At 39.1% G+C, this 26,544-nt stretch overlaps 1 protein-coding gene and 1 non-coding gene across 2 annotated transcripts in view; one reads left to right on the plus strand and one right to left on the minus strand.

Annotated features, from left to right (window-relative positions):
* Positions 1 to 20,689, minus strand: part of BRWD1 (bromodomain and WD repeat domain containing 1) — a 111,253-nt gene extending 90,564 nt beyond the window's left edge. Inside the window, exons 1-8 of the mRNA XM_064475993.1 lie at positions 20,339 to 20,689; positions 20,176 to 20,234; positions 20,007 to 20,036; positions 19,778 to 19,837; positions 4,098 to 4,248; positions 1,928 to 2,026; positions 1,433 to 1,593; positions 139 to 360 (exon numbers count right to left, since the gene is read on the minus strand). Of these exons, the coding sequence (XP_064332063.1) occupies positions 139 to 360; positions 1,433 to 1,593; positions 1,928 to 2,026; positions 4,098 to 4,248; positions 19,778 to 19,837; positions 20,007 to 20,036; positions 20,176 to 20,234; positions 20,339 to 20,387 (831 nt within the window). The 5' untranslated portion in view covers positions 20,388 to 20,689. The remainder of the gene's footprint in view (positions 1 to 138; positions 361 to 1,432; positions 1,594 to 1,927; positions 2,027 to 4,097; positions 4,249 to 19,777; positions 19,838 to 20,006; positions 20,037 to 20,175; positions 20,235 to 20,338) is intronic.
* TRNAS-UGA (transfer RNA serine (anticodon UGA)) lies at positions 8,069 to 8,143 on the plus strand. Its single transcript has one exon. It is a non-coding gene; the product is annotated as a tRNA-Ser (tRNA).
* Positions 20,690 to 26,544: the final 5,855 nt, after the last annotated feature.

Raw genomic sequence — 26,544 nt, forward strand, 5'->3', positions numbered from 1 at the left:
ATAATTATATTTTCTCTTGATTACTAAATTTAAAATAGATCATACAATTACTAAGCATTTTATTATTTCTCATCTCCAGAGAAGAGAGTTTTAAAGGAAAAAGAGAATACACAAATGTGCATGCTAAAATCAGCTTACCTGTAAAGATGTAATTGACCCCGTGTGTCCTTGAAGCACAGCAACTGGAGCACAAGTTCTCAAGCACCACACTCTAATTATTTTATCACAGCTCCCTGCAGCAATCATTGTATTCTCATAGTTAACTGCCATATCTGAAATTTCTGCAGAATGACCTCTTAACGTTGATAACAGGCGGCCATTGTGCGTTGACCAAATCTTCACCAAACAATCATCTGAACCCTAAGAATATAAATCCAAAAATAAATGTTAATATAGCAAGTCTTTTATATCATTTTAAAGAATATGATTTACATGTCACTCACATTAAGTGTTTATAATTCCTCCTCCCTTTTCAATCATAGAATACTTTATAAATTGTGAATCTCACAGCCAACAATACTTATAAGTTTTTTCTTCAAATCAAATAATAAAGATTCATTGAAGTTTTTATTTCTACGGTTTAGGCCCATTATAAATACTATTTTCCCAAAATTCTCTGACATGTATTAAGTCCAAATAAAAGTCCACCTATTTCAACTAACAATGGTTAAATGTCCATTTAGCTCACATCAAATTAACGTGATGAGTATTAGGAAAGATCTGTGTTTCACGGGTTGAGTAACCAGCAATCCCAAAAACAAAAAGTAATGGAACTAGCACCTTCATTTAAAATAACTAAACAACAAAGTCTCAAATTTAATAGTACCACCCAGCATCCATCCATTCAGCAAATATTTGAGTATCTACTCTGAATCTCGACAACTGAAAAATGAAATTTTAACTTCTTACCCATCCTAATCTTCCCTTAAGACAGTAAAATGGTAAATTAAATTCCAAATATTTACATATAGTTACAGATAAAATAATCTTTCAGTGTTAAAGCAATCAGTTTCCCTAGATCACGAGTAATCAATGTGAATATAAATCACCTGTAGAGATCTGGATTTTTGTAGGCGAGTTTTTTGGTTTGTTTTTGGTTAATACACACTATAGCCTAATTTAGTAGGTCTAGAATGGGCTGGAGAAGTATTAGGGATGCATATTTTTAAGCATCCTTGATGATGGTGCTCAAGAACCACTACTCTAAATCAATGTCTCACAAACAACATACATGGCCTGGTTATCTGCATCTGAATCACTTGTGATACTTAATAAAAATGCAAATTCATGGGTCCCACACCAGACCTACTGAGTCCAAGTTCCTGAGGATGGGAAACATAGAATCTACATATTTTTAAGGTTTCCTAGATAACTCTGAAGCACACTAGAGTGCTCCAGATGATACCAAATTGAGTTTAAAATGTTAACTCACTGTAAAGATTCTATGTCCTGTCCTATCAAATGCTACACAGTAAACAGCAGACAGATGTCCGAGAATCCTTCTGTGCATTTTTATATGCTGATACATAGTTCCTGGAAATGCTGTGCTAAAAGTGGAACACCCTGTGAGTTGTTTTCCTCGATGTATCTCCACTAGGAAATAAAAACAACGAAAATGGTTAAGGGGGAGCCAATATGTAAAAAGCTAAGAAAAACTCCAAAACAATTTCTAGAGGGTCACAAAAACCAATGTTAGAGAAATCCTTAAGATGAAGTTTCCTCCCAATTCTGTTCTCTTATAAGCACTAGTACAGGCTTATTAAAATAAGACTGTTTTTTATTAGCTTTTATGACTTTTAGTAATATCTTTAGGAAAATAATACATTTGAAACATTACCAGTATTTCAAGTTTTAATACAGCAGGTACAAAGTTGGTCAAGAAATTTAAAAAATGGTTTTGTGCATCTGAAAAGCCAAGCTCACTTACCAAGACTTGGTGGGGAACCGTAGTTCACCGGCATTTCAGGAGGTCTTCCTCTATGAAGAGCAGCAAAGGCAGAGCCCTTCCAAACTGTGTGCCTGCAGTCTTTAAAATGAATTTTAGATACACATAAAATCTTGAAAGTTAACCCCAAGAAAGATTTTATAGAATACTTACGTATATTGTAATAAACTGTTTATTCAAAGGTTTACCAACTAATATACTTTAACAGAAAAGCCCTAGAGGTTTATTAGACTATTTCTGAAGGAAAAAAAAATGTAAGACATCTTGGATACAACAACAACAACTAACATTTGTGCAGCACTTTACAATGTACAAAGTGCTTTCCACATACATTATCTCATTGAATCCTCACAACAACCCTGTGAGGTAGGTATTATCGCCAATTTACAAGTGAGGTAACTGAGGCTCAAAGGTTCCAGGACCTTCAAAGAGATCCACTGCAAATGATTAGCCAAGATGGGCCATAAAACCAGATCTTTTGACTTCCACTCAATGCCAAATAAGTTTTTATTTTTCATCACAGAACTATACTATACAATCATTAATGATAAAGGTCTTAATCACAACTGATCCAACTTTCCAAATACGGAAATTTTTGTAAGGAAAATTTTAGTTTGATTTATATGAAAATCCTTGACTTAATCAACTTGTTTAAATGGTGCTGAGTTTTAAAATTAATGTTGGCCAATATTACCAAGACTTTAATCTCCTTAGAAAGTACTGACAAAATTAAACAGCTTTCCTCTTGTTTCAAGATCACAGATAATCCTTTACACAAGAGCATACACAACAGGATCTGTGAGTCTGAACACTAAGTCTGAAGTCCCATCCCTCTTTGATCTACCACCAAATACACTAAGAAAAATGTCTACCCCCTCTATAGGAGAGAGCGGCAGAACACAGATTGTGCTGTGCTAGAAATCAGCTTCTTCACCACTGAAAGAGGAAGGGAAGAAAGGCATCATATAAACCTCTACTGAGCCTCGGGTGCCCCAAACTAACAGGCATATCATGTTTTACATGAATGAATTCATTACCACTATCATTATCAAAGAGCAGTTACAAGGCATCCTCTCATGTCACTAGTACAAAACAGAAATACGGTCCCTACCCTAGGACAGCTTGCTGAAGTCTCTTCTAACATCTGCCAGTTCTAAAGCAGAGCTCATCACAAAACGACATTGAGCTTGACACAAGTAAAGAAAACAGAGGAAAACAGGCTACCCAGGCAACTACTATATAACAACCTAAAACAGAATAATTACAAGTTGAATAGGAACACAGAAAGAGGAAGAATATGACCAGTTTCCTGATGCAAGCCACAGTGTGGCATGACCACGGAGCACTATGAAACAACTGAAGCTGACAAGCCAGTCTGGCACGGAACCAAGAGGGAGGGTTGTTCTTTCTCAGTCAAGCTTTACACTGGTGGTGCATCTAAGAGGCAGCATCACATCAGCGACAGATCTTAAAAGCAATCATGAGGGATGAACTTGACGTACGCCCAGGATCAGAAGAGCCAACATTCTCGCCCGTTAGCAGTTAAGCCATGTTGTATACATAGATCACATCACATACAGGTACTTAGTCTAAGTGATTTATACCAAGCTAACAGAAAAAGAACAGCAATTCCAAACATTTTGCTACCACATTAATTCCGCAAAAAAATTAAACTGGTGAAAAAAGAACCATGCAATTGTACATTTTTGGTGCTCATTTTCAAACTGCTACCAAATTTAGAAAATCACGTCCCTTTTAACAAAAGGCTTGCAGAATCTAAATATCAAATGAAATACTTCTAGCATTTGAAGAGTTTATTAGACACATACAATTACATTCAATGAAGTTATAAGTGAGCTACAAAATGGAAAATTAAGAACTCACATTGATAAAACCTCAAACACATCTTAGAATAAATTCAAGCTTTTAAGCTTAACATCTATACCTTTATCATTTTTTTAAATGCAGAAGGACCCATTAAACACTGATATAATAAAATTCAATGTCTATGCTCAATGCAGAGAATTTTATAGTCCACAGCATGGTTTTTAGTTACATATCACCTTTCTTCCACAAAGCTTACATTACTTCACAATTATAATAATTATTAAGCTAGGAATACAAAGCAGAACACTTCTTCAAATTAAGGTACCTTTTGCTGTACGTAGCAAAGACTGCCTTCCTGCACCAAGTAAAGAAGTGACTCTTGAAATACTGGGTGGAATTTCTTTATCCAACATTGGGCCGATGCGCTGGCAGATTTGCAACAGATGATCAGGAGCCACATGCTTATTGGATAAGACCTGATTGGAGAGCAAGTTTTAAAAACAACATTTTTTTACGACAGTATCAAAAAATAGTAAATACTTAGGGGTAAGGTTGACAAAAAGGGTGGATAACATGTACAAGGTAAACTACAAAATACTGCTGAGAGAAATTAAAAGACCTAAACAAGTGGTAAATTGATCTACAGATTCAAAGCCATTCCAATCAAAATCCCAGTAGTTTTTTTTTGTAGAAATTGACAGTTTTATTCTAAAATGTATATGCAAATTGCTTACAAAAGCCAAAGCAGCTTTGAAAAAGAACAAAGTTGAGGGCTAACAATACCTGATTTCAGGACTTGTTCTGTAAGAACAACTGATTTTTGGCAAAGGTGCAAAAAAGAAAAGATAATCTTTTCAACAAATGATGCTAGAACAAGTGAAATCCACTTGCCAAAAAATAAATATTAACTTTAACCCATACATCATTATCAAATATTATCTCAAAACAGATCACAGATCTAAATGTTCATCTAAAACTATAAAACTTATAAAAGAAAACACTAGAGAAAATCTTTACGACCTAAGGCTAGGCAAAGATTTCTAAAACGACATCAAACATAAGACACAGAAGAATAAATCAATAAACGGACTCTAGCAAAACTAACAACTTCTGATTTTTCAAAAGACATTAGTAAGATAATAAAAGGACAACCACAGACAGAAAGAAAATATTTGTAAAGTATGTATCTAATAACGGACTTGTATCCAAAATATATAAAAAACTCTCAAAACTCAATTTAATAAAAAACCTAATTTTTTCAGAATAGGCTGAAGATCTGATCAGACACTTCACCAAATAAAGATACACAGATGGCAAATAAACACATGAAAAGGAGCTCAACATCTGTTTTTACCCAAGAAAAATGCAAGCACACGTCCACATAAAGGTTTGTAAGTGAATTTTCCTGATCAGCTTTCTTTTTAAGTCCCAAAGTGGACACAATCCAAATGTCCAGTAACAGGTGAACGAATACACACATTACTGTATACCTGCACAATGGAACACTATTCAGCAATTTTTTAAAAAGTTAATAACACACAATGACAAGAATGAATTATGCTGAAAGAAGCCAGAAAAAAAAGCACACACTGTATGATTTCATTTATATAAAAATCAAGAAAATGCAACTTAATATACAGTTATAGAGAGCAGGTCAGAGGTTGCTGGGGCTGGGAGAGAAACAGGAGGAATTATGAAGAGAACACTTCTGGGTGCAATAGACAAATTCACTATCTTCACTGTGGTGACGGGTTTCACGAGTGTTAACACACACCCAAATTTATCAACTTGAATATTTTATGTGCAGTTTATTGTACATCAACTATACCTCAAAAAATAAACAAGAACACAAAGGATACTGTTCAGTTTAACTCATGAATATGCCTAATGTTACCTGATATGAACGTATTTGGCATAAACTTTTATGCTTCATCCCTAGGGTTTCTCAATCATGATGCTACCAGCATGAGGAAGCTCTGATAAAATATCACAGTACAGGACTGTCCCCACTTCCAGGACATCGAGTATCTCTGGCTCCCTTCCATTAATGCCAATAACATTCCCCAAGCCACTCCAACACCAACAGTGCCCCACACATTTTCAAACTCCTTGAGATACACTGCTCCAAAGAAATTTGAAACAGAGTTCTAGACCTCAATTTTGGTTCTGAATCATGAATTCAAATGTAAAATAAACCTGGATTCAATATAAATTTTGTTCATAAGCCCTGGTGACATCTTCAACTTTCCAACCTGACTCACATTTCCCACCGTGACAGATATTGCAAGGCAAAACTCAAAAGATACATCAAAGCTCAGACAGACCTCAAAAAAGTATTTAATATTCATCCACACTCTGCGCTTCAAAGTGTCAATATGTGAAAGTCCAAAAGCTGTTGAAGATAATTAGCTCATCGTAGGAGAGGAGAGGGAGATAGGAAGAACTAAAAGGTAATTCCAAAAGGACCAAGAAAATCAGATCTAAGAACTTATCAGTATTACAAATAAGAAAACAAAAAACACAGAAAAGTAACTGCACTGACTGATTTAAACAACATATCTAAAAGGATTAAATATTTAAGATAAAATGACTTTGGGCAATGGTAACATAGCTTCTGTAAAGTGGAAAATCATTCTAACTGTTTTCTTTGAGATTTTCACTATTCAGTTGGTTAGAGAACTTCTTACATAACTAAGTTTTGAGGTTACACAACCAACCCTATCTGAGGATAGAGACTTGTTTTTGAAGATCAGCGATGAAAGATACAGATAAAAAGAAATTCTCCAGATAGAAAAGGTATGGATAGAAAACTTTAAACAGATTGCTTCCTAGTGCTAGACATCTTATTTTATCTCTTAAACAATACAGAAGAAGAGCTTTACAAATAGGGAGATTTTACTCACTGCCTGGATTGAAGAAGCAATAAAGCTGATCATTAAAATAATAGGAAGGCTCAACATAGGCAAGTACATCTAGACAAAGTCCAGGTATTATAGGAACATGGACTCCATACAGCAGCTGTAATTCCCATAAGGAGAATTACAGTTTCTTTGCGTTTTTCCTGAGGATTCCAACATAATCAAATAAATGATAACGTAACATAATCAAAGATGGGGGAAATTATCCTATTTTTGTATAAAATGAGGTTTATCTGAAAAAATAATACAGTTCTAGTCCCAATATAAACAACAGCAAAATAGTCAACAAAAAAAATGGTCTTGGATTAGTAAAAATACCATATTGATAAAATCAATAGATAATTTTCCTTCAGTATTCTCAAGTCCTAGATATGAACGTTAGTAACAGTATCTACCAGCAACTTCAATGAGTAAGCCACAGTTACTCAAGGTCTCCAAGAATCAGGCAAGAAACTAAATTCCTCCAATTGTCAAATATCCAGTTTCCCTGCCATCCTGTTCTTTGTAACCAGCTTCACTCTCAGAAAGTTTATCAGCCACAATTCTAGGATCACTTGTATTAATATCTCTATTGCCAAATACTGCTGTGAGCACGAGCCCCTTCAAGCCCAGGGAAGCAGTTACAAAGAGTGGTAGTAGGGTCTAGATAAGCTGACTAATTGGAAAGTTACAGGAAAAAAGTAGCTTTTTCTGTAAAGAGATGCTGTAATCTAATTAGGATCCAGGAGGAATATTTAATACCTTTAATATGCACCTGTCTGACCTTCAGCTTCCCCTCAAATTATTTTAAACTATATCTAGAAATCCTGCAATGGAAAATGTATAAGTAAACTATTATACCGTAATTCCTATAACATTGAAAGGTACCATATAACAATAAAACACAAGGAAGGGACAGAGATCACTGCCTTTTATACAAAATAAAAAATTTAGTGTCTTCTTTGCTTAAGTAACTCCCCTCAGCTCTGATGAGACAGATGTTCTTGGCCTCTTTTCTAAGCTCTGTAAAGAAGTACAGGTTTCGTAGTCACTGGCAGGATAAATAGTCCCAAAGAAATAAGAGGAAAAAAGAGCTTAACACTTAGTATACACGAAAGAACCTAGACAGAGAAATGTTCTAGTGTTGGTGTTAAAAAGCATTTAAATGCATTTTAATTCAAAAAAGTTAACTATTTTTAGCTTCCCAGAGCAGTGACTGCTTGCTTACCCAACAGCCACTACCTCCCTACTTTAACACTAGCTTACTTTTCCAGATTCTTTCATAAACTAGGAGGCCATGTGATCTAGTTCTGGCCAATGACAGAGAAGAAATCTCCTGAGGCAGGGGCAATGTTCCTGGGAAAGTTCTAATGAAACAGTCATGGGGGCAGAGGGCAGGGGAGTCGTTATAGCTCAATGGTAGAGCACGTGCCTTGAATGTACAAGGTCCTGGGTTCAATCCCCAGTGCCTTCATTAAAAATAAATAAATAAATAAACCTAATTACCATCCGCACACAAAAAATTTAACAACAAAAACAAAAAAGTAACAAAGTAAAATAGTCACAGGAAAAAAGAATCCTTCCCTCCCATCATTTCTAGGATATGATGGCAAGAACTGCAAGAATCATTTAGCAACAGTAAAACTAAGAGTCTGAGGGGAAAAAAGCCAAAATGTCAAGGCCACCCAAATATAAAGACATTCATTAATGACACCATTAAATCACTGCATCAATTCCATCTACAGACTTGTAAAACATCATTATATATCTTTATTATTACTTAAGCCACTCCTTCTAAGCAAATAAAGTATTCTATAAGCCTCTTTTCATGTGCTACACAACCTTACAAACCGTAACAGCATGACCACCAACGTGAGTATCTATAGCAAAGTCACCCACCAACCATCTCAATAAAACGAGGCTTGCCTGGAAAATGCTATCAATGCTGACTCCAATGTTAAATGGGACGTATTCTTAGCCTTCCTATGCAATCTGCTAATTTCATTTTCTTCCTCCTTTAGCAAAACAATGGCCCCTTCTTTCTAGACAATATAAGCCTTTCCAAATTACAAACTATTCAAGAAGACAAAAAAAACTTAAGATTTTTGATATTCTAGATAGGGAGTTCTCCTGCTGTTTCTAGACCTACCATCAGATCATCTGAAAAAGATAAAACACAGAATGCAAAATTCTCTGGGACTTTATCCATAAATCAGCTGACTTTTGAAAAGAAAACACTCATCTTGAGATTTTCCTTGTATCAAATCAAAACAGCAGAATTTTCTAAGCAGAATATTATCAAAATGTGCAAGGACTAATTAAAGTCTGGCTCCTACATAGAACTTAATTAAGAAATATTCTCAAAAAAGTCAAACTTCATTTTAAAAAAGTTTCACAAGATGTATTAAAACAGAAGAGACAGGCACACTTTAACACGTTGATCAGCCACTGTGGACTGGGTGCCCCTGAGGAAACACAACTGTCACCCAAATTTGGGTGACGTGGCAATCAACGTAGTAAAACACATGTATTTTAAACATGCTTCAGCATACAGAAGATATGAAATAATAAAGTTCTTGGTCAAATAACAATTTCAGCCACATGAACATAGTAAAGACCACAGATATCAACATTAATGCAAAACATCTCCTAGTCAGACTTAGTTCATTTTTTCACCCAGAAGTTTGTCATATTCCAAATGACCAAAAGAAATAAAACCTATTCATTTTAGCTATGTCTTTAAAACAAATTCATAACATGCAATACAAACACAAATCAAGAGTTTATAGAATCAAATAAAAGAAATGTACTTGATGGAGATTCTAGGTTCAGCTGCTGAGTCCTGAAATGTCTGAAATACTTAAGTAAATGCAATTAAGTATTCAGAACAGAAATATTATTTCCCAAATGAATAGGAAATAAAAAGTAAGAAAGCACCCATAGCTACACAGCTACTGTTTAAGGTATAGTTCAGAACAAATTCCTTCCTAATTCCTTAACAGCTTAAAGTACAACATTGTATTTAATGACCACAGCTAAAACGCTGATTTTTTTTTAAAAAGGGAATTTGAAAGAACAATTTTATTAAGTAATAAACTATATTATAAAAGTTCAATCATTAAAATAGCACAGAAAAAATCCACAGAGGAAAGTCAGAAAGAATTTAGGAAATGATAATGACTGCATTCTCTGGTAAGGAGATGACGCAGATGGTGCGTGCAAATTGACAATCTGGAAAAGGTTAGATCCATATGTCACACCGGCCAAATGCTAAAATAAACTCTACATAAAGACAGTAAAAAAGAAATTACAAATGGCCTAGAAAAAATTTAAACGAATAGGAACATAATACTGCCTTCATAACTTTCTAGTACAGAAAGATTTTAAGGACAAACCATAAAGGCAAAATAAAGATTAACAGATGTAACAAAATTAAAAATCTTAAACCTCTAAACAACCTCCAAAGAAAGCTAAAAGGCTCCCTGCAAACTGGAAAAAGGAATTTAGAACATGTGACAGATTAAAGAATAACCTAAATACATAGAGAATTCTTACAAAACAGTAAGACAGCAGCAGAAAAGCAGGCAAAAGATATAAAAAAGGCAGTTCAGAAAAGTTGAATTATCAACAGCTAATAAACTTACTCCCTTAAAAAACAGTCCTAGGCACATAACTGCTGGGTCAGAGTGGGTCAGAGGTTAAGCGGGTTGTTAAGGCTGATGGTGACCACCCTTTCCTCTGATCTTCACATGGCTGTCCCCTTTTCATCATGCAGGTCAAATGCTACCCTGTCAACAAAACCCTCACCACCCATCCGAAATACCTGGTACCTCCTTTCACCCTCCCTTCCCAATCCTCATCACCCATCTGAATTTGTATGAGTAACGTGTCAGCTGCTTCCAAACAGCTTCATCCCTTAGGCCTAAATTCCATGAAAGCAGGAGCCTTGTCCATCTCATCCACACTGGTATCCCTAGAACTCTGAACACGGTAAACATTCATTTACTGAATAAATGCATCACCCATTAGTGAATCCAACACAAAATGGGGCTTACAGCCTGGACCTGCCCCTTATGAGTATAACTTTATCCAAGTTACTTGTCTCTCCTAGTTTCATTTCAAACAGGAAATCATGATACATACAAGGTAATAGTGTTGTTAAGAAAATTAAAAGAGATTACATAGGTTAATGCTGTTAATTTTTGTGCAGTACTTGGCCAAAAAAAAAAAAAAAAACTTAGCACTGATACTATTTTATCCATCAGATTGGTAAAAACTTAAAAGGTTATCTGGCTATGAAATCAGTATATTCTCACATATGGTAGTCAGGGGTTTAAACAGGAAGTGGCATAAGGAAAGCAAATTTACAATAAACATTAAAAACATGTAAACCATTTTACCTAATGATTAAGTTTCTAATTATAAGTAACAATTATATAAACTACAAATGAATGCATAGATACAGACATCTTATTTTGATATTCATTGAATCACTAATAGAAAAAAACTGGAAACCAACCAAATGTCCAAGAAGCAAATGGTTAGATAAAATGTTCCAGAGAAATGGAAAAGGAATTCACAACATAATTTTTTAGTTTATTTTTGTTAGCATATATGCATAAAGAAAAATAAACACTCATTTTAGTAATTTTTTCACTTTCTCTTTGCTTTTGCACTTCTACATATTCTACAACAAACATAAGAAATTTTTATTTAGCATTAGGACAATTTTTAGTTACAGTTCACATTGAAAAAACTAATGAACTAACTACATATCACTTGTTACACCCTGATACAAACACCACTATCAACATCTTCAAACATTAACAAAAATAAGGGCAAATTTTAAGGCTTTAAATTGAGGCTCTAATACAAGGTCTTTCTCAAGCCAAAGGTCTCTCAATTTAGAATCCAGTTTCAGATACACCAATAATTTAACTAATAGATACCAGAATAAAGGGGTTAGGGGACTATCCTGACCCACAAGGATGTGATTAACAGTTCTAGTTCTACATCTAACAAGTCATAACCAAGTCACAAAAATAACAAATGCTAGGTAATACTGAACACTTACAACGTACAAGGTACACTTTCTAACTATTTTAAGGTTTTGATTAAAATTAGTTCCTTATCACATTAATAATAGTTAAAACTTAATACAGTGATTACTATCTGACACTGTCCTAAGAACTTTATATGCACTAACTTACTACACCTCCAAACTATTTCTCCTCATTTTCACAGATGAGAAAACAGTCACAGGCATTAAAAAGCTAAAACAGCAGAGCTAAAAACACAAATCCAGACTGTCTGGTTTTGCAACTCTCTATCACCAGATCACTGTCATCAGCTATGCTGCATCTTAATAAAAACAGCATGTAAGGAAATAATCCAGGAGTATCACAAGAATTTTAGAGCCAGGATGGCCTCCAAACATTTTTTAATGCCAAATATATGCACACTGATTAAAATCAACATAGAGAAATTTTTTCTAAGCAGTTCAATTCTCACATCCAAATCTTTCACCTACTCCATTACAAATACTAAAATGAAAGTCAAATTCTAAAGTAATACTGAGTGCATAATTCACCCTGCATTGCTAGACTTATTACATAATTTTAACACAAAAGTTCTATGTTCAAAAAGCAACTTTCCCATTTCTACATAAAAAAATGAAAGATAGTAAATAATCACTGAAAGATTCTATTTTGCAAGTTCCTAATGAAATGGATTAAGGAACCAAAAAAAAAAAAAAAAAAGGAATGTGTAACTTCAATGTATCTCATGACCATTCAGTGTTAAAACACTGCTCTGACCTACAAACTACACATCTTAGAGATTTTAAGAAATCAAAGATGAGACATTATTTAATAACCAAACTGTTTGATGGGTTCTCAGAAAGAAAATATACTAAGGATTAAACAATATTAATTCTTTGAATAAATACTGAGAGCCTACTATGTGCTAGGAAGTATAATTAGGCATACCTACAGATAATTACAGATGGTTATATGCCCCACATAATTTTTAAAAGTTCAAAGCAATCATTTATTCCAACTATTTAAAAGAGGATAATGTGAGAAACTATTGGTCTCACCTTAAAAATGAAAACAAGCTGGATTAGCTTAAAAGTAACTTTTACCCCCTTCACAGAGCTGAGAAATAAAATCTAAATTAACTACACACCACAAACTGAGGAGACCTTCTGTGAACAGAAAAGAAACAGTTGCTTTCATCCCTAGGAAAGACACAGGAAGAAATGACACAGAAGAAAAAATCTACCAAACTTTTCAACAGCCTCCTGTGGGCTGGCATGACTGATTAAGGGGGGAGGGCTAGGTAATTAGGTTTATTTATTTAATTATTTATTTTAATGGAAGTACTGGAGATTGAATGCAGGACCTCATGCATGCTAGCCACTCGCTCTACCACTGCGCTACACCCTCCCCCCACAAATATTTTTGTTTTTATTCGTTTTGTTTGGGAGGGAAGTAACTACATTTATTTATCTACTTATTTTTATGGAGGCACTGGGGATTGAACCCAGGACCTCGTGCATGCTAAGCACGCGCTCTACCACTGAGCTGTCCCCAAACTGGCATGACTGATTAGAACGCTAAGGAGCCTCTGTCAGAGTAAGTCCATACCCGCTCCACTCCTTTCCGTAGGCCTTCGCCAGCTGCACAGGGCCAAAACCCGGGCGCTGAGCAGCTGGAGAACCCCCTAAGGCTACAGACAGGACAACAGGGTAAAAAGCCAACGTAGGAGTGGAGAACAAAGAGAACTCTTCAGCAACCAAAAAGTAGGCAGCTGGACTATAAAGCAGAGGAAGATCTTACAAAGTTTGGAAAGCTGGCAACTCAGTTATAAAGGACAGGCAACTCAAGAATCTCTCCCAGGGCCCAAATTCCAAACTGCTGGAAGAAAGTATTGATCCCACCCTGAAAACATGTGAAGACAGTTATGAGATGAACACAACTAAAGCTGCAATAAAGGGCAGAGATGAGCAGATACAAATCAGACTGACCCAACTACACACACCAACAGCTTTGAGAGAAAAAAAAGAGCACATCCTTTGTGACTATACATCAGCTTCTCCTCTTTTAACACAAAAAGATGATGAGATACACAACAAAGCAAAATGTGACCCTGGGTCAAGAGAGGGAGTGGCTAACAGAAGCAGACCCAGAGATGGCCCAGATGTTGAAAAATGCTCAGTCATTATCTCTTCAAAACATTAACCTGCCCCATTCTTCCATCTTTTCCATATGGGACTTTATATATGTTAGACTACTTGATATTCTAGATTCAAGAAGCTCAGAGAATCCCAAGCAAAGTAAAGGCAAAGAATCTACCTAGGTACATCTGGTAGGAGCCCCGGACATGAGCCCCGATAACCCCACCCTCCAGTATTCACAGATTCAGGGAATTCCCTCTCACTGAGTAAGTTACTTCCAAACAACAGAATGCCCTAACATCGAGCAACACATCTATTATTAGGTTACAAAAGATTGTGACTTCTGTCTTGCAAGCAGACTATTGCCTTGTTAGCTTCCATCTTTCAATGACGCAAGCTTCCATGTTGGAGAGATAAATGAGACAAGGAGCTGAGGGCAGCCAACTGGTATGAACTGAGGCTCTCAGTCCAACAACCCACCCCAGGAACTCAAGCCCTCCAAAAACCACGCGAACTTGGAAGGAGATCCTTCCATAGCCAAGCCTTTAGTTGAAACCTCAGCTCTGGCCAACACTTTGATTACAGCCTTGAGACTGAGATGGAGAACACAGCTCAGCTGTGCCTGGACTCCTGACTTAAAGAAACTGTGAGACAATAATAAATCTGAGTTCTTTTAACTTACAAAGTTTTGGGATAATCTGTTATGCAGCAATAGGTAATGACTACAGTGTATCACAGTAAAACTTCTGAAAATTAAAGACAAAATGAAAATCTTAAAAAGCAGCCAAAAGGAAAAACATCATCTTGAAAAGAAAAGTAGTAAGACTGCTGGGTTTTCAATATCAATGTGCTGAAAGAAAATAAATAAATAAAAACCAACCAACCAACCAGAATTTCACAGCTTAAAAAAAAAATCTTTAAAAATAAAAACAAAACAAAGATGTTTTCAAACCAAAAGGGAAAGAAAGAAAAAGGAAAACTGAAGTCACTGCCAACAAACTTTCATTAAAAGAAATACCAAAATAAGTTGCAGAGACTGAAAATAAATAAATAAATCACAAGTAAGAGGCATGGAAAGAAAGGAAGGAATTACAAATATCAGAAAAGGTATACGGATAGGTAAGAAATGAATATTGACTTTAAAACAACTGCAATAACACCTGGAAAAGCTTGTAACAAATGTAAAAGTCAAATATGGTAACAGCCCTTAAGGACATGAAGGTGATAATGAACAGTTTTAACTTCATTTAAGAGAAGTGGTAAAGTACGTAAAGTAAATGGTAACACATCTCTACAGTAACCACTAAAAGAATAAAAGGATATATAATGGAAAAGCAATAAAAAATAAATAGAATAACAGTGATTAATCCAAAAGAAAGTGAGAGAAGAAACATATAGGACATACAAAACAGACCTGGCCGACCTGACACAATTACATTTAAGTAATTACATTAAATACAAATGGTTTAAACACTCTTAACTGAAAGACTGAATAATAAATCTGCATTCTGTTTCAGAAGGCACATTTTAAAAATGAGACCACAGGAAGACTAAAAAGTAAAAGGATAAAAAAGACATACTATGCCATCATTAATCAAAAAAAAGCAGGGTGGCTACAATAACATGAGGCAAAGTTAGCCTTTAAGACAAGAAGTACTATACAGGGGAGAGAGCATTTCCTAATTTTTAAAAAAGGGTTAAATTCTGGAAAAGGCAAAACTATGCATGGAGACAGCAAAAAGATCAGCAGCAGGAAGGGAGAGATATTAAGGCAGAACGAAGAATTTTTAGGGCAGTAAAATTACTCTATGATTCTATACTGGTGGATATATGTTATGTACATTTGTCCAAATCCATAGAATGTACAACATCAAGAGCATCTAATATAAGTGTAAGAAAACACTGGTGAACTATGGACTTTGGGTCAGTATTATATGTCAACACAGCAGCACAGTCAAGGCTAAGTGATTCAGACACCACCAACACCATCACTTAGCGCTGATCCAGAGACAGCTGATAGTTCCCCATCCTATTTTGTGGTCATCCATTAAGGGTAAATACCAGGCATCATTCATTCAAGTATGAAAACTCACAGAGACCGTTATTTTGTTATTTCCTAAGAGCCTACAAACATAAATTAAGTGAAGGGGAAGTCTACACAATACTGACTTATCATCCTATCCATATTGATACTAATAAATAGTACTGTGCACCAGGCACTGTAAAGTCATTTTTTCCCACAGAATGTTTACAATGACACTTTGATACAATTACTATTATCCTTGTTATACAGATCAAGAAACTGAGGTAGAGATTAATTAATTTGCCTAAGATTAGAACATCTAGTAAGCAACAAAAGAAAGCCAAGATTACAGCCCAGCCACCTGGCACCAAAACCCAGATTTCTAATTCAATACTGCTCAATTGCTAGACTAGAACCTATCATCACGCTGCCACAATCATTAAGTGTTCCCAAGGGTTATCAATGAAATGCCTATAAAAACGATAGATTTCTATAGTCGAGTACAAAGAAAATGCAGAATCCACAGAGAGAAAAGAGATAAACTCCACTCAGGATGAAGGGTCTTCAGAATCCCACAATGAAAATAAAGTGGTAATGGTTGCACTGGTTGCAAAAAGCTGCAATACAGGTAGGGAATACAGAGCTGTTTTGTTTTAAATGGGTAAATAAGTAGCCTTGCTATAAAAAAAGACTCAACCTGAGACTCAAGTAGAGTCTATCTGGCAATGCACTCAAAATCCAAGTCTTGGATTATAATCTTCAATCATCATCTGAGTCCTTAATCCAGTAGGGAGCTCCCAGATGGTAATACCACTATCCCCTTGGATTGGCGAGCTCATGCACGAACTAAGGAAGGTTAACAAATAAGTAGAGATGAAGAAAAGAGGTCTGGATGCATGTGTGCAAGTTATAGCTACTCTGATACAACATCAAGTTTTTTAATTACTGAATTATTTTTAATGTTTGAAAGAGTAAAAAATTACAACTTACTACAGTAAATTTAAAATTATATTTACAAAAGTTAAGTTCTTAGAAAGATTATGCTTAGATCTAAGTTCACCATCTTGAGCTGACTAAAATCATCATTTATGTTTAAGTATAATGTGAACCCTCTAGAAAATTTAACTAGTGATATTAAGTGATGTTAAATACTTTAAGATTAAATTCTCATGACAAATTAAACACTAATCAAAATGTAGAAACAAATATACTTGTTTCTGTTACTACATTTATATGACTTATAAATGAACTTAAAAGTTTAAGAAAAATGACCGCTTACAATTCTAATAAACTAAATACTGACTCAATATAAATAACTTTTGTCTTTTCCTTGCACAAAAGGCTTACTCAAACATTAAAAAAAAAAATTTAATGACAATACTCCCCTTAACGATAGACCACAATGTAAGAATCTTCTGATTTTTTTTCTGGTTAAGATATTGGCCTACAAAAATTTATCATGCTATTCAATTACAAAGTATGTAAAATCTCTTTCCCCTTTCTAAACACACCTCTCCTTTACAAATCTAGTCATTCCTAATTCCTATGCCCAATTCTATAATACTATTTCATTTCTCCCCTTCCTTCACTACCTATAAATCATGAAAACTCCAATTAAATTCACAAGTCTAACTGCTACTGCAGGGTTAGGTATTGAAAGATAACTAGTCTAAATTCTCCTAAGAAATATCAAAAATATCCATGCTTCCAAAGCACAGGTTCTAATAACAGTATGGTCACAAGTCTAAGATAAACTATAGCTTTGTAAACAATGATACTGGAATCACTAGAAAGGCTTTAAAAAATAGTGATGTCCAGTCCCACTACAAAGATTCTGATTTAACTGGTCTGAGGCATAGCCTGGGCATCCAGGTTTTATAAAGCTTCCCAAATAGTTCTGATTCAAGAACGAGAACTATTAAGAAAAAGGAATAAATTAAACATGAGTAAACAAATATCATAAACAATCAGACAAAACCAGACTGAAACATTCTACAGAATAACTAACGCAGTTTCTTCAGTAAATCAACAGCAGAGGAGAAAAACTATACGAGATAAAAAGAGACTGAAGATAATTTCAGCACAATGCAAGGACCTGGTCTGAAGCCCAATTCAAACTAAATATAAAAAACAAAACAAGAACAGCAAATTGGTAATGAATTTGTTTATGATATATAGGGATTCACCATATTATTCCCATTTGCATATGTTTAAAATACTTCTTAAAATTTTTAAAAAGAAAAACAAGACTTTCTTTGGAGAAACAGAAGGTACTCATATAACCTTGACAAAAGAAGAATTCCCTATACAGGAAGCTCATCCTCTACCTCTTAGTGCTGGGAAAGGAGGGAGGAAGGTAAAAGAGGAGAATATCCATCAGACAAATCATCCAGACAATGAGATGATGTGTCACAGCCACATCACAGGGGCAAATCAGAGATTCTGAATAACTGAAAACAGAATTTTAAGTAAAGTTTTGTGCAACTCTAACAGCAAAAGTCAAAAATACAGATAAATCTATTTTAACAGTCACTTTCCCAGTAGTTATAACGTTATGCTTATTTCAAAATGTAAGCAATTTTCTCTGTAGTAGCATGACTGCACTGTCATGTCAATAAGGTTTTTCTGCTTCACTGACATCACTATTTTCACTATCAACAGGAGTGAAAACAAATCAGAGCAGTCCTTTACTTTAAAGATTTCCTTGACTTAAGACCCAAAATATCAAACTCAAGACAACACAAAAATTCTGCCATAATGCAGAATTTTTAGAGCTCACTTTGAAAATATTCACTTTTAAGTGTTTGCTTCAAAAAACTCTAGGAAGGCAAATATTAAAACTGACACTGAAAGAGAGTATCTTACCACTTTCATCCAACTTTAAGTGTTAATACTTAACTGTTCATATACAAATCACAAATCCCCCTAGGTCTGTTCTTTTCTTAATTCAAAAATGGTGATCACATTCTACCAATTCTGCTTGCAGGTTTTAGAACTGTGCTAAAAGATCATTCAGCAATTCTATTTTTTTTTTTTTCAGTTGTCTTGCTCATACAAAATGCTGAACACGGTCTGGCAACTAAAGAAATCCTTTATCCGAATACACAAACCGGAAACATTTTTCTGAAAAACGTCTTATTCCACTAAGGACAAAACGAGTGGATAAAACAAACTTACAAATTGTGAGTAACTCAAAAAGATGACAAAGTACAGTGAAAAGATAACTGTAATCTACATTAATGGTGCTCTAGAGAGAGAAATGCAGCTAGAGCCTGTATTGTTATACACAGCAAGAGCAGTATAAAAATTCATTGAAATAAGTTTTCTAAGGCATTGAGCAAGAATAGCACAGTTTAGAGAGGCAGAAGTATTGAAGGAGTGGCATATTCTCACAGCAGCGAGATTTTTATCACTCTGCTGAAGAAAAAAAAAATGCTAAAGAGAGAAACGTTTCTCCACCTTTCATACACGAGTGCTTCTATTCCTAGGGAACAAGTGGCTGCAAGATCTGGGCGGGGCAAAAGGAGGAAGGCCAATCAGAGGCCGAGTTACAAGTCGCGTTAGGAAGAAACACGGATGAGAACTGCTCGCTGAATGGCTGGTGCGCCCCCGGCTCTCGCCATAGGCAGCCGCACCTGGGGACCCACCCCGCCACAAACCGCGGCGCAGGGTCGCCCCCACCGCCGCCCCGCCGCCCCCGCAGGCTGTTTCCTACCCAAACAAACCCAGCCACCCCCAAAACAAAACAAAACCCACAGGGGAGAGTCCCGCTGTCCCGGTGACGCCACGGACGCCCGCCCGACCCCTCCGAGCGCGGCTCGGTCACTTCGCCCCTCCTGCAGGACCCCGAAAAGGGGGCGTGGGGAGGGGGCTCGGAAACAACGGGATGGAAATGTCAAAAGTCTCACCAATTCCTCGTAGCTCCTGTTGTGCTCGTTGCCCTCCCAATCCAACCTCTTCGGCAGCAACTGCAAAGACCCGAGACGCACACGAGTGACCACCGCGCGGGGACGGGGTGGGGGGCGGCTGGGTAGCGGGGCGGGGGCGGGGGAGCTGGGAAGCGGCCCCGGGGCAAGGCCAGGAGGGGACGCAGGGGACGCGGCGGGGCAGGCGCGGGCGACGCCGCGAAGCACAGACCTGGTACTGCTCCAGCTCCTGCACCAGCACCTGCAAGGAACAGGACGCGCAGTTAGGGGGGCGGGGGCCGCACCCCGGTCCGCCCGGCGCCCTCCTCCCGCGACCCCAGGCGGCGGCGAGGCCGGGACCCCGGCACCCCGGCCGCCGCCGCCCACGGGCCCGCACTCACCTGGGCGGCTCTCCGACACGGGCCGGCCGATAGGTACCGGGCGATGAGAAAGTACAGCTCTGCGGGGAGACGGGGAGTCGGGTCAATCCCGGGCGCCGCGGCGGGGAGGGGGCTGGGGCGGGGGCGGGGGCGCCGCGGGGAGGGCGCGGGCAGCGCGTCTTACCCGACTCAATGAGGGGCACCGGGCGTCGGGCTGGCGAGGGCTCCGCCATGGCCGGGAGCGGGGCCGGGGCGGGAGCGGGCGAGCGAAGCGTGTAGGCCGCGCCGAGGCCTGACCGGGCCGGCGTCCCTCTACCTTAGGCGCGCCGCCGCCGCCGCAGCAGCCGCCGCCACCGCCATGCCTTGCGCCAGCTCCGACGCCTCCGCGAAGTAGTCCCCCCTCCGGAGAGAAAGTAGTTCCTCCACAGGGGCCGCCGGTGACACCAGACGAACGACGGCCCGGCCCCGCCCGGAAGAGCTAGCCTCGCCTCCCTCTCCTGGGCCTCAGGGGACGCTCGGAGGAGACTGTGTGCACCCAGGGCCGGGCCCGGAGCAGCGGCGAGTGGGGGAGGGGAGCGAGCGTGGCCGGGATCCCTGCGCGCGGTGACGCGGCTCCCGGCCATTGTGAGGCGGCGGCCCGGCTGCGGTGCGGGGCGGGAGCGGCGGACGGGCGGGGGCCCCGGCGGGGTGGGGGTGGGGACCGGTCGCCGCTTCCCCGGCAGGACCGAGCCCCTTGACGCGGGCCGCAGAGTTCCAGGATGCCCAGCGGTGGCGGCGGGGTCACTAGCTTCGGGGTTCTTGGAAGGGACGTTTCACGGACAGTCATCTGGGGTCAGTGTGTTTACCACCCACCCCACCACGAAAGATCGCTCGCTTCGAGGACGCGAAACGCTTAAAACCGAGAATCGTGCCACCCATAAAGAGGAGAACGTCTGCCTGAGAAGCCTTCCCCGGGGGAGGGGAGGAGGAAGGCGGGGAGGTCACAGGGTGGCGGAGGCCGGGGTCCGCAGACACTGACCCGCTACGGCTCGGAGGGGACAGTAAACGTTTACTGAGAGGCGACGTTGCCGCACGCAGTAGGAAGAAGATAGAATAATGAGACGGAGCCGCAGTCCCGGGAGAACCCAGCAGTCTGGTAGAAAGGGTTAAAGAAAATGCAGTACATCGCAGAGGATGTAAACCTCGCCAGCCAGGAAAGCCGCCCAGAGCCGGCGATGACTTAGCGGGATAGGAAGCGGGGTGCGAGGAAGCGGCGACGCAGACACGCAGCACTTCGGGCAACCATGTGTCATTAGGATTCTCCTGGAAGACAGTAGTAGGATTTGAGGTTGGAGCAGTGGGCAAGGGTCCAAAAAATGCCCGTAATGGCTTCTGACCTAACCGGATTCATTCACCCAGCGTATCCGGTGTGCCCTTTTCTGAACCCTGAAGGACAGTAGCGAGCAAAACACTCCTCTCGTGGAGTGGACATTGTAATCGCAGTTCCTACACAGTATAACAACTTCCACAGCATATAGAAGTTAAATGTCGTAGTTCAGGTCACACTGGGTGGGACTGACCCTGGGCCTTGCCGGCCTATTGATTGTGTAACTGAGCAATTAATCACCTCTGGGCCTCAGCTGTCCTCACCTGTAAACTATAGATCATAGTTGTGCCTACTTCATAGGGTTGTGAAGATTTAATACGGGTTGGTATGTGTTCTTAGCCTATAGTAAGCGCCATATACGTGCCTGCTTTTAATTATTTACACCACATAGCAAAAGGTCTTAACATATGTTTGAGAGGGAACAATCCGGACGTGTTTGGACGTGCGCATCCGCAGTCCGTTCTTGTATCTGTTGATTCAGCAAACACTAACCAAGTGATGAGAATAAAAGGTGAAAGAATAAGCTACTTACAGCTTTGCCATTCAATACTTAAGTGTCTTTTAAGGGAAACGATGTAAGCAAAGAATGACAAGATTTAGGGCAGTATCTCTGTTATCAGAAGGGAGATCAGTCTGCCTATGGGAGGGGCAGATGTTAGAAGTTTGAGTGTTTTGGACTTCAGTGTGTGGACGGGGATTCCAGACACGTGAACAACAAAGGGCCAAGACATGAGTAACAGTCCAAGTTTAAGGAACTCAAGTTTAGTATGACTGGTTGGGGTGACTTTGGAGGTATGGATGGGACCCATTAAGTCAAAAATTGGCGGGGAAAGGGTAGTTAAAATGGGGATAGGCTTGAAAGGGTTAAGACCGAGAGGCAGGAAAACCACTTAATAGATTCCTAAAATAGGAAAGATGACAGATGATGCATTAGGGCAATCATTAATTATGAGGGTGGAGACGAAGAGATGGGTTCAGAAATACGTAAGAGGTTAAAACAGATGAAGTCAAATGAGAGTAAAAGTCACAAAACTCTCAACTCTGAGGCGTAGGTCAAGGTTGTGCCAGCCACTGACTGACATAGGGCATTCAGGCTGTAGCTAAATTATTAAGATGGCTAACTACTTGAAACAACTTGATTACTTGAAGTTACAGCGCATATATTCCTGTGGGACAGTATCATCTGATGCTACAAGATTACCAGAGTTCAAAAATATTAAAGACATAAAGAGGGGAGAATTTAACCTTTTAGAGATTGACCAGGGAGTTGCATGTTTCATTTTGTAGCAATATCGTAAAAAAGGCCATGAAACAAGTTACAAGAATTTATATCTGAAGCACTGGTCCTTGTGCAAAACTGCAATGCTGGTATGGGCAGCATGGTAACCATTACAAGAAGTCAGAAAAGATGACAGGAGTCTTCCCTTGCACGAGCCCTGTCGTTCCTTTACAGTTTACTCTGACGTCTGTGACATCCTGTTCTAGATTTGGGTGGAGACGCAATGATTTCTGACAAGAGGCAGAATATCTTCCCCCTTCAACTCTCAGTTGAAAGAGACCTAGGTTTGACTCCCACTTACGCCACAGACAAGGATGAAAAGGGGATACACTGTCCATCATCATCTTCATAGTTGGAACCTGCCCAAAGTGGTCTCCAAGCAAGGGAAGAACTATGTACGTGTCCCTCACACATTGAATCCAAGCCATTCCAAATGCACAAACTAAGGTTTGCTTTTGGATAAATGGAAATAACTTCTGAATTTCACCACAGGAAAGCTATATGGAGTACTAAATTATCAAAAAGTTGCTTAGTAAGCAAGGGGTGGCAGATCTTAATGGCTCGTGACATCTGCTGTAATGCTGCCACCCAACTCTACAATAAGGGAACTACGACAATGTTTTAGTCCTTGGCAGGCAACCCCTCTGCTCGATAAACATCGCTGATCATCACAACAGCAACGGCTCTTCGCCAGGTGCTGTTAGTACGCTCGCTTCACAGCTGAGGAAGCTGAGGCCCAGAGATTTAGAAGGCCTAAGGGCACGTAGCCAGGCTTCAAGCGCAGGTGACACAGTTCTACCTTAGACGGAGCACAAGCACCGCAGAATTCTTTCTGCCCTCACAACATTCATAAAGGAGGAAAGCAGGGCCTGGAGACGAGGGGACTTGCACAAAGTCACACAGCCAATGCGTGTGAGAGCTGAAATGTGAAAATACGTAAGTACGTGCATGATTTCACTTATCACAGGCAACTGCGAGCTAAATTCTGTTATTCTTGTTTTAAGGATGAGGAAATTGAAACTTAGAAAGTTTAAGAATTTGTCTAAGGATGAAAAGCAATTTTTTTACACAGTGGATCTTTTTATTAAGATCTGTATGTATAGTCTGCAAATACAAACAGGCATCCAGTAAACACATCCAGAACAAAGAGCATGTTACGGACACCTAACACTTTGTGGTTCCTAGCAGGACAGGTGCTTCTTCTGCAGAACACACTCTTCCCTCCGCACACACGTTAAAAAGCCATCAGGGGACACTGCCCCACCCCCAGCTGTCCTGGGGCCGGAGGGTGCAGATCAAATAATAATAATAAAAAAAAAAAGGATGGGGAAGGTACATCTCAAGTGGTAGAGAGCATGCTCAGCATGCATGAGGTCCTAGGTTCAATCCCCAGTACCTCCTCTAAAAAATAAATAAGTAAATCTAATTACCTCCCTCACCAAAAAATAAATAAATTTTTAAAAGAAGAATTCACTGGAGCCTTCCAAGCCACCACTTAGGAGTCATAGAGGTGTTACTTGTGAAAGGCATTTCTGGGACAAGGCGTGCAAACCAGTGTGTTTCCAACAATTTGCACAGGAGAGCGGTCCCAAATTCAGGTTAAGGACTAGATTAGGGTCCATTTTGAAAGAGTGAAAATAGAGATAAGGCTGTGAGCAGTGGAGATTATGCAAAGAAAGTAATATACATAATTCACATTCTATTATCAGTATGTTAATGCAAACATTCGTCGTTAACTGAATTTAGTTTCAGGCAGCAGACACTGTTGGTGCAGGCATAGTATCAGCATCGTTTGGAGGGACATAAAAAAGTAGATGACACAGGACCTGCATTAGAGTGATGCCACCAAACTGAATCAGGACTTGGAAGTAAAATCAAGTGCACCCAAAACCCTGCATTATTTCATTCATTCAACAAAATTTGCATTTGAAGGTGTTCTCTAAGGCAGGCACTGCCTCGTGAGCTGCTTCTGTGAGATAATCCCCTGGAAGTAGAAGACTTAAGTCTTGATAGATTTCCAGAGGATTTTGAAAGAAGGGCTGAACGAATAGCACTTTTTGATCAGCCCCCAGTCACTAGCAGAGCTTGCATCTCCTTCTCAAGGCCCTTCCTCCACCTCCTGACAGTGTCATCTTTCCCTCCGGACCTCTTCTTCCCCCTAATTCTAACCCTGCCAGCTGTCCCCTTCCTGCAACTTGTCCCTGCCTCCCTCAGCAAATTGTTTCCACATTTATCTCTTCCCTCTCCAGTTCCCCCTCGTCACTGGCTTCGGTCCCTGCGTGTTCCCACATTGCAGGCACTGGCCCACATCTGTCTCTGAGTCTTACCAGTTCTTCCTTTGAAACGTTTCCCCGGGCACTGCAGAAAAGGCAGTGAGGTTGGACGTGACCTTGGAATGTGGGAGATGGAATCAGAATGTGCCTGTGTTTGAACACCGCTTACTAGTTGAGCAACCTCCCTGTGGCTCAGTGTTTGTTTTTGGTTTTGTCTCATCTTTAAAATGGGGATAACAGCTAACAGAGAACACATGCTGAGTGTTTCTGTCTCCTGGGCACTGGGCTAATCCACTGACGTGGACTATGTCATGCTCGTGAGACAGCCAGGATATACATGTTGTTTGTGAGCACTTCCAGGGAGGATGTCTGGAAAGGTCTTTGAACAATGCCTAGCTCTCAACAGGATGCTATTGCATAAAAATAACTGTTTTTCTCTCCATTCCCTCCGTCACCAGAGCCTCCTCCAAGGTCTCCTTGACTTCCCACTGAATTCATCCTATCACTACTTCTAAATTTCTGGAGACACGCTTTGCATATTCTCTATTCAAGCCTTTCTCGTTCCCTATCACCTAAACTTTAACTCCTGGCTTTTTTTTTCAACTTGACTTGAATTTATTTGTTTATTTGACGTATAGTCGATTTACAATGTTGTATTAATTTCTGGTGCACAGCATAGTGATTCAGTTATATATACATATATATTCCTTTTCATATTCTTTACCATTATAAGTTATTACAAGATATTGAATATAGTTCCCTGTGCTAAACAGTAGGACCTTGTTGTTTATCAATTTTATATACAGTAATTAGTGTCTGCAAATCCCAAACTCCCAATTTATCCCTCCCCACCTCCTTTCCCTGCCCCATAACCATAGTTTGTTTTCTATGTCTGTGAGTCTGTCTCTGTTTTGTAAATAAGTTTTCATTTGTGTCCTTTTTTTTATGATTCCACAAATAAAGCAATATCATAGGGTATTTTTTTTCTATTTCTGCTTACTTAGTATGATGATCTCCAGGTCCATCCATGTTGCTGCAAGTGGGATTATTTTATTATTTTTATGGCTGAGTAGTATTCCATTTTATACATATAAATATAATGGAATACTACTCAGTCATCTGTCAGTGGACATTTATGTTGCTTCCATGTCTTGGCTATTGTAAATAGTGCTGCTATAAACACTGAGGTGGACATATCTTTTCGAATTAGAGTTTCCTCCGTTTATATGCCCAGGAGTGGGATTGCTGGGTCATATGGTAAGTCTGTTTTTAGTTTTTTAAAGGAATCTCTATACTGTTTTCCATAATGGCTGCACCAAACTACATTCCCACCAACAATGTAGGAGGGTTCTCTTTTCTCCACACCCTCTCCAGCATTTGTTATTTGTGGACTTTTTAATGATGGCCATTCTGATTGGTGTGAGGTCATACCTCACTGTAAGTTTTGATTTTCATTTCTCTGGTAACTAGCG

Source organism: Camelus dromedarius, chromosome 2, assembly GCF_036321535.1.
Source record: "Camelus dromedarius isolate mCamDro1 chromosome 2, mCamDro1.pat, whole genome shotgun sequence".
NCBI lineage: Eukaryota > Metazoa > Chordata > Mammalia > Artiodactyla > Camelidae > Camelus > Camelus dromedarius.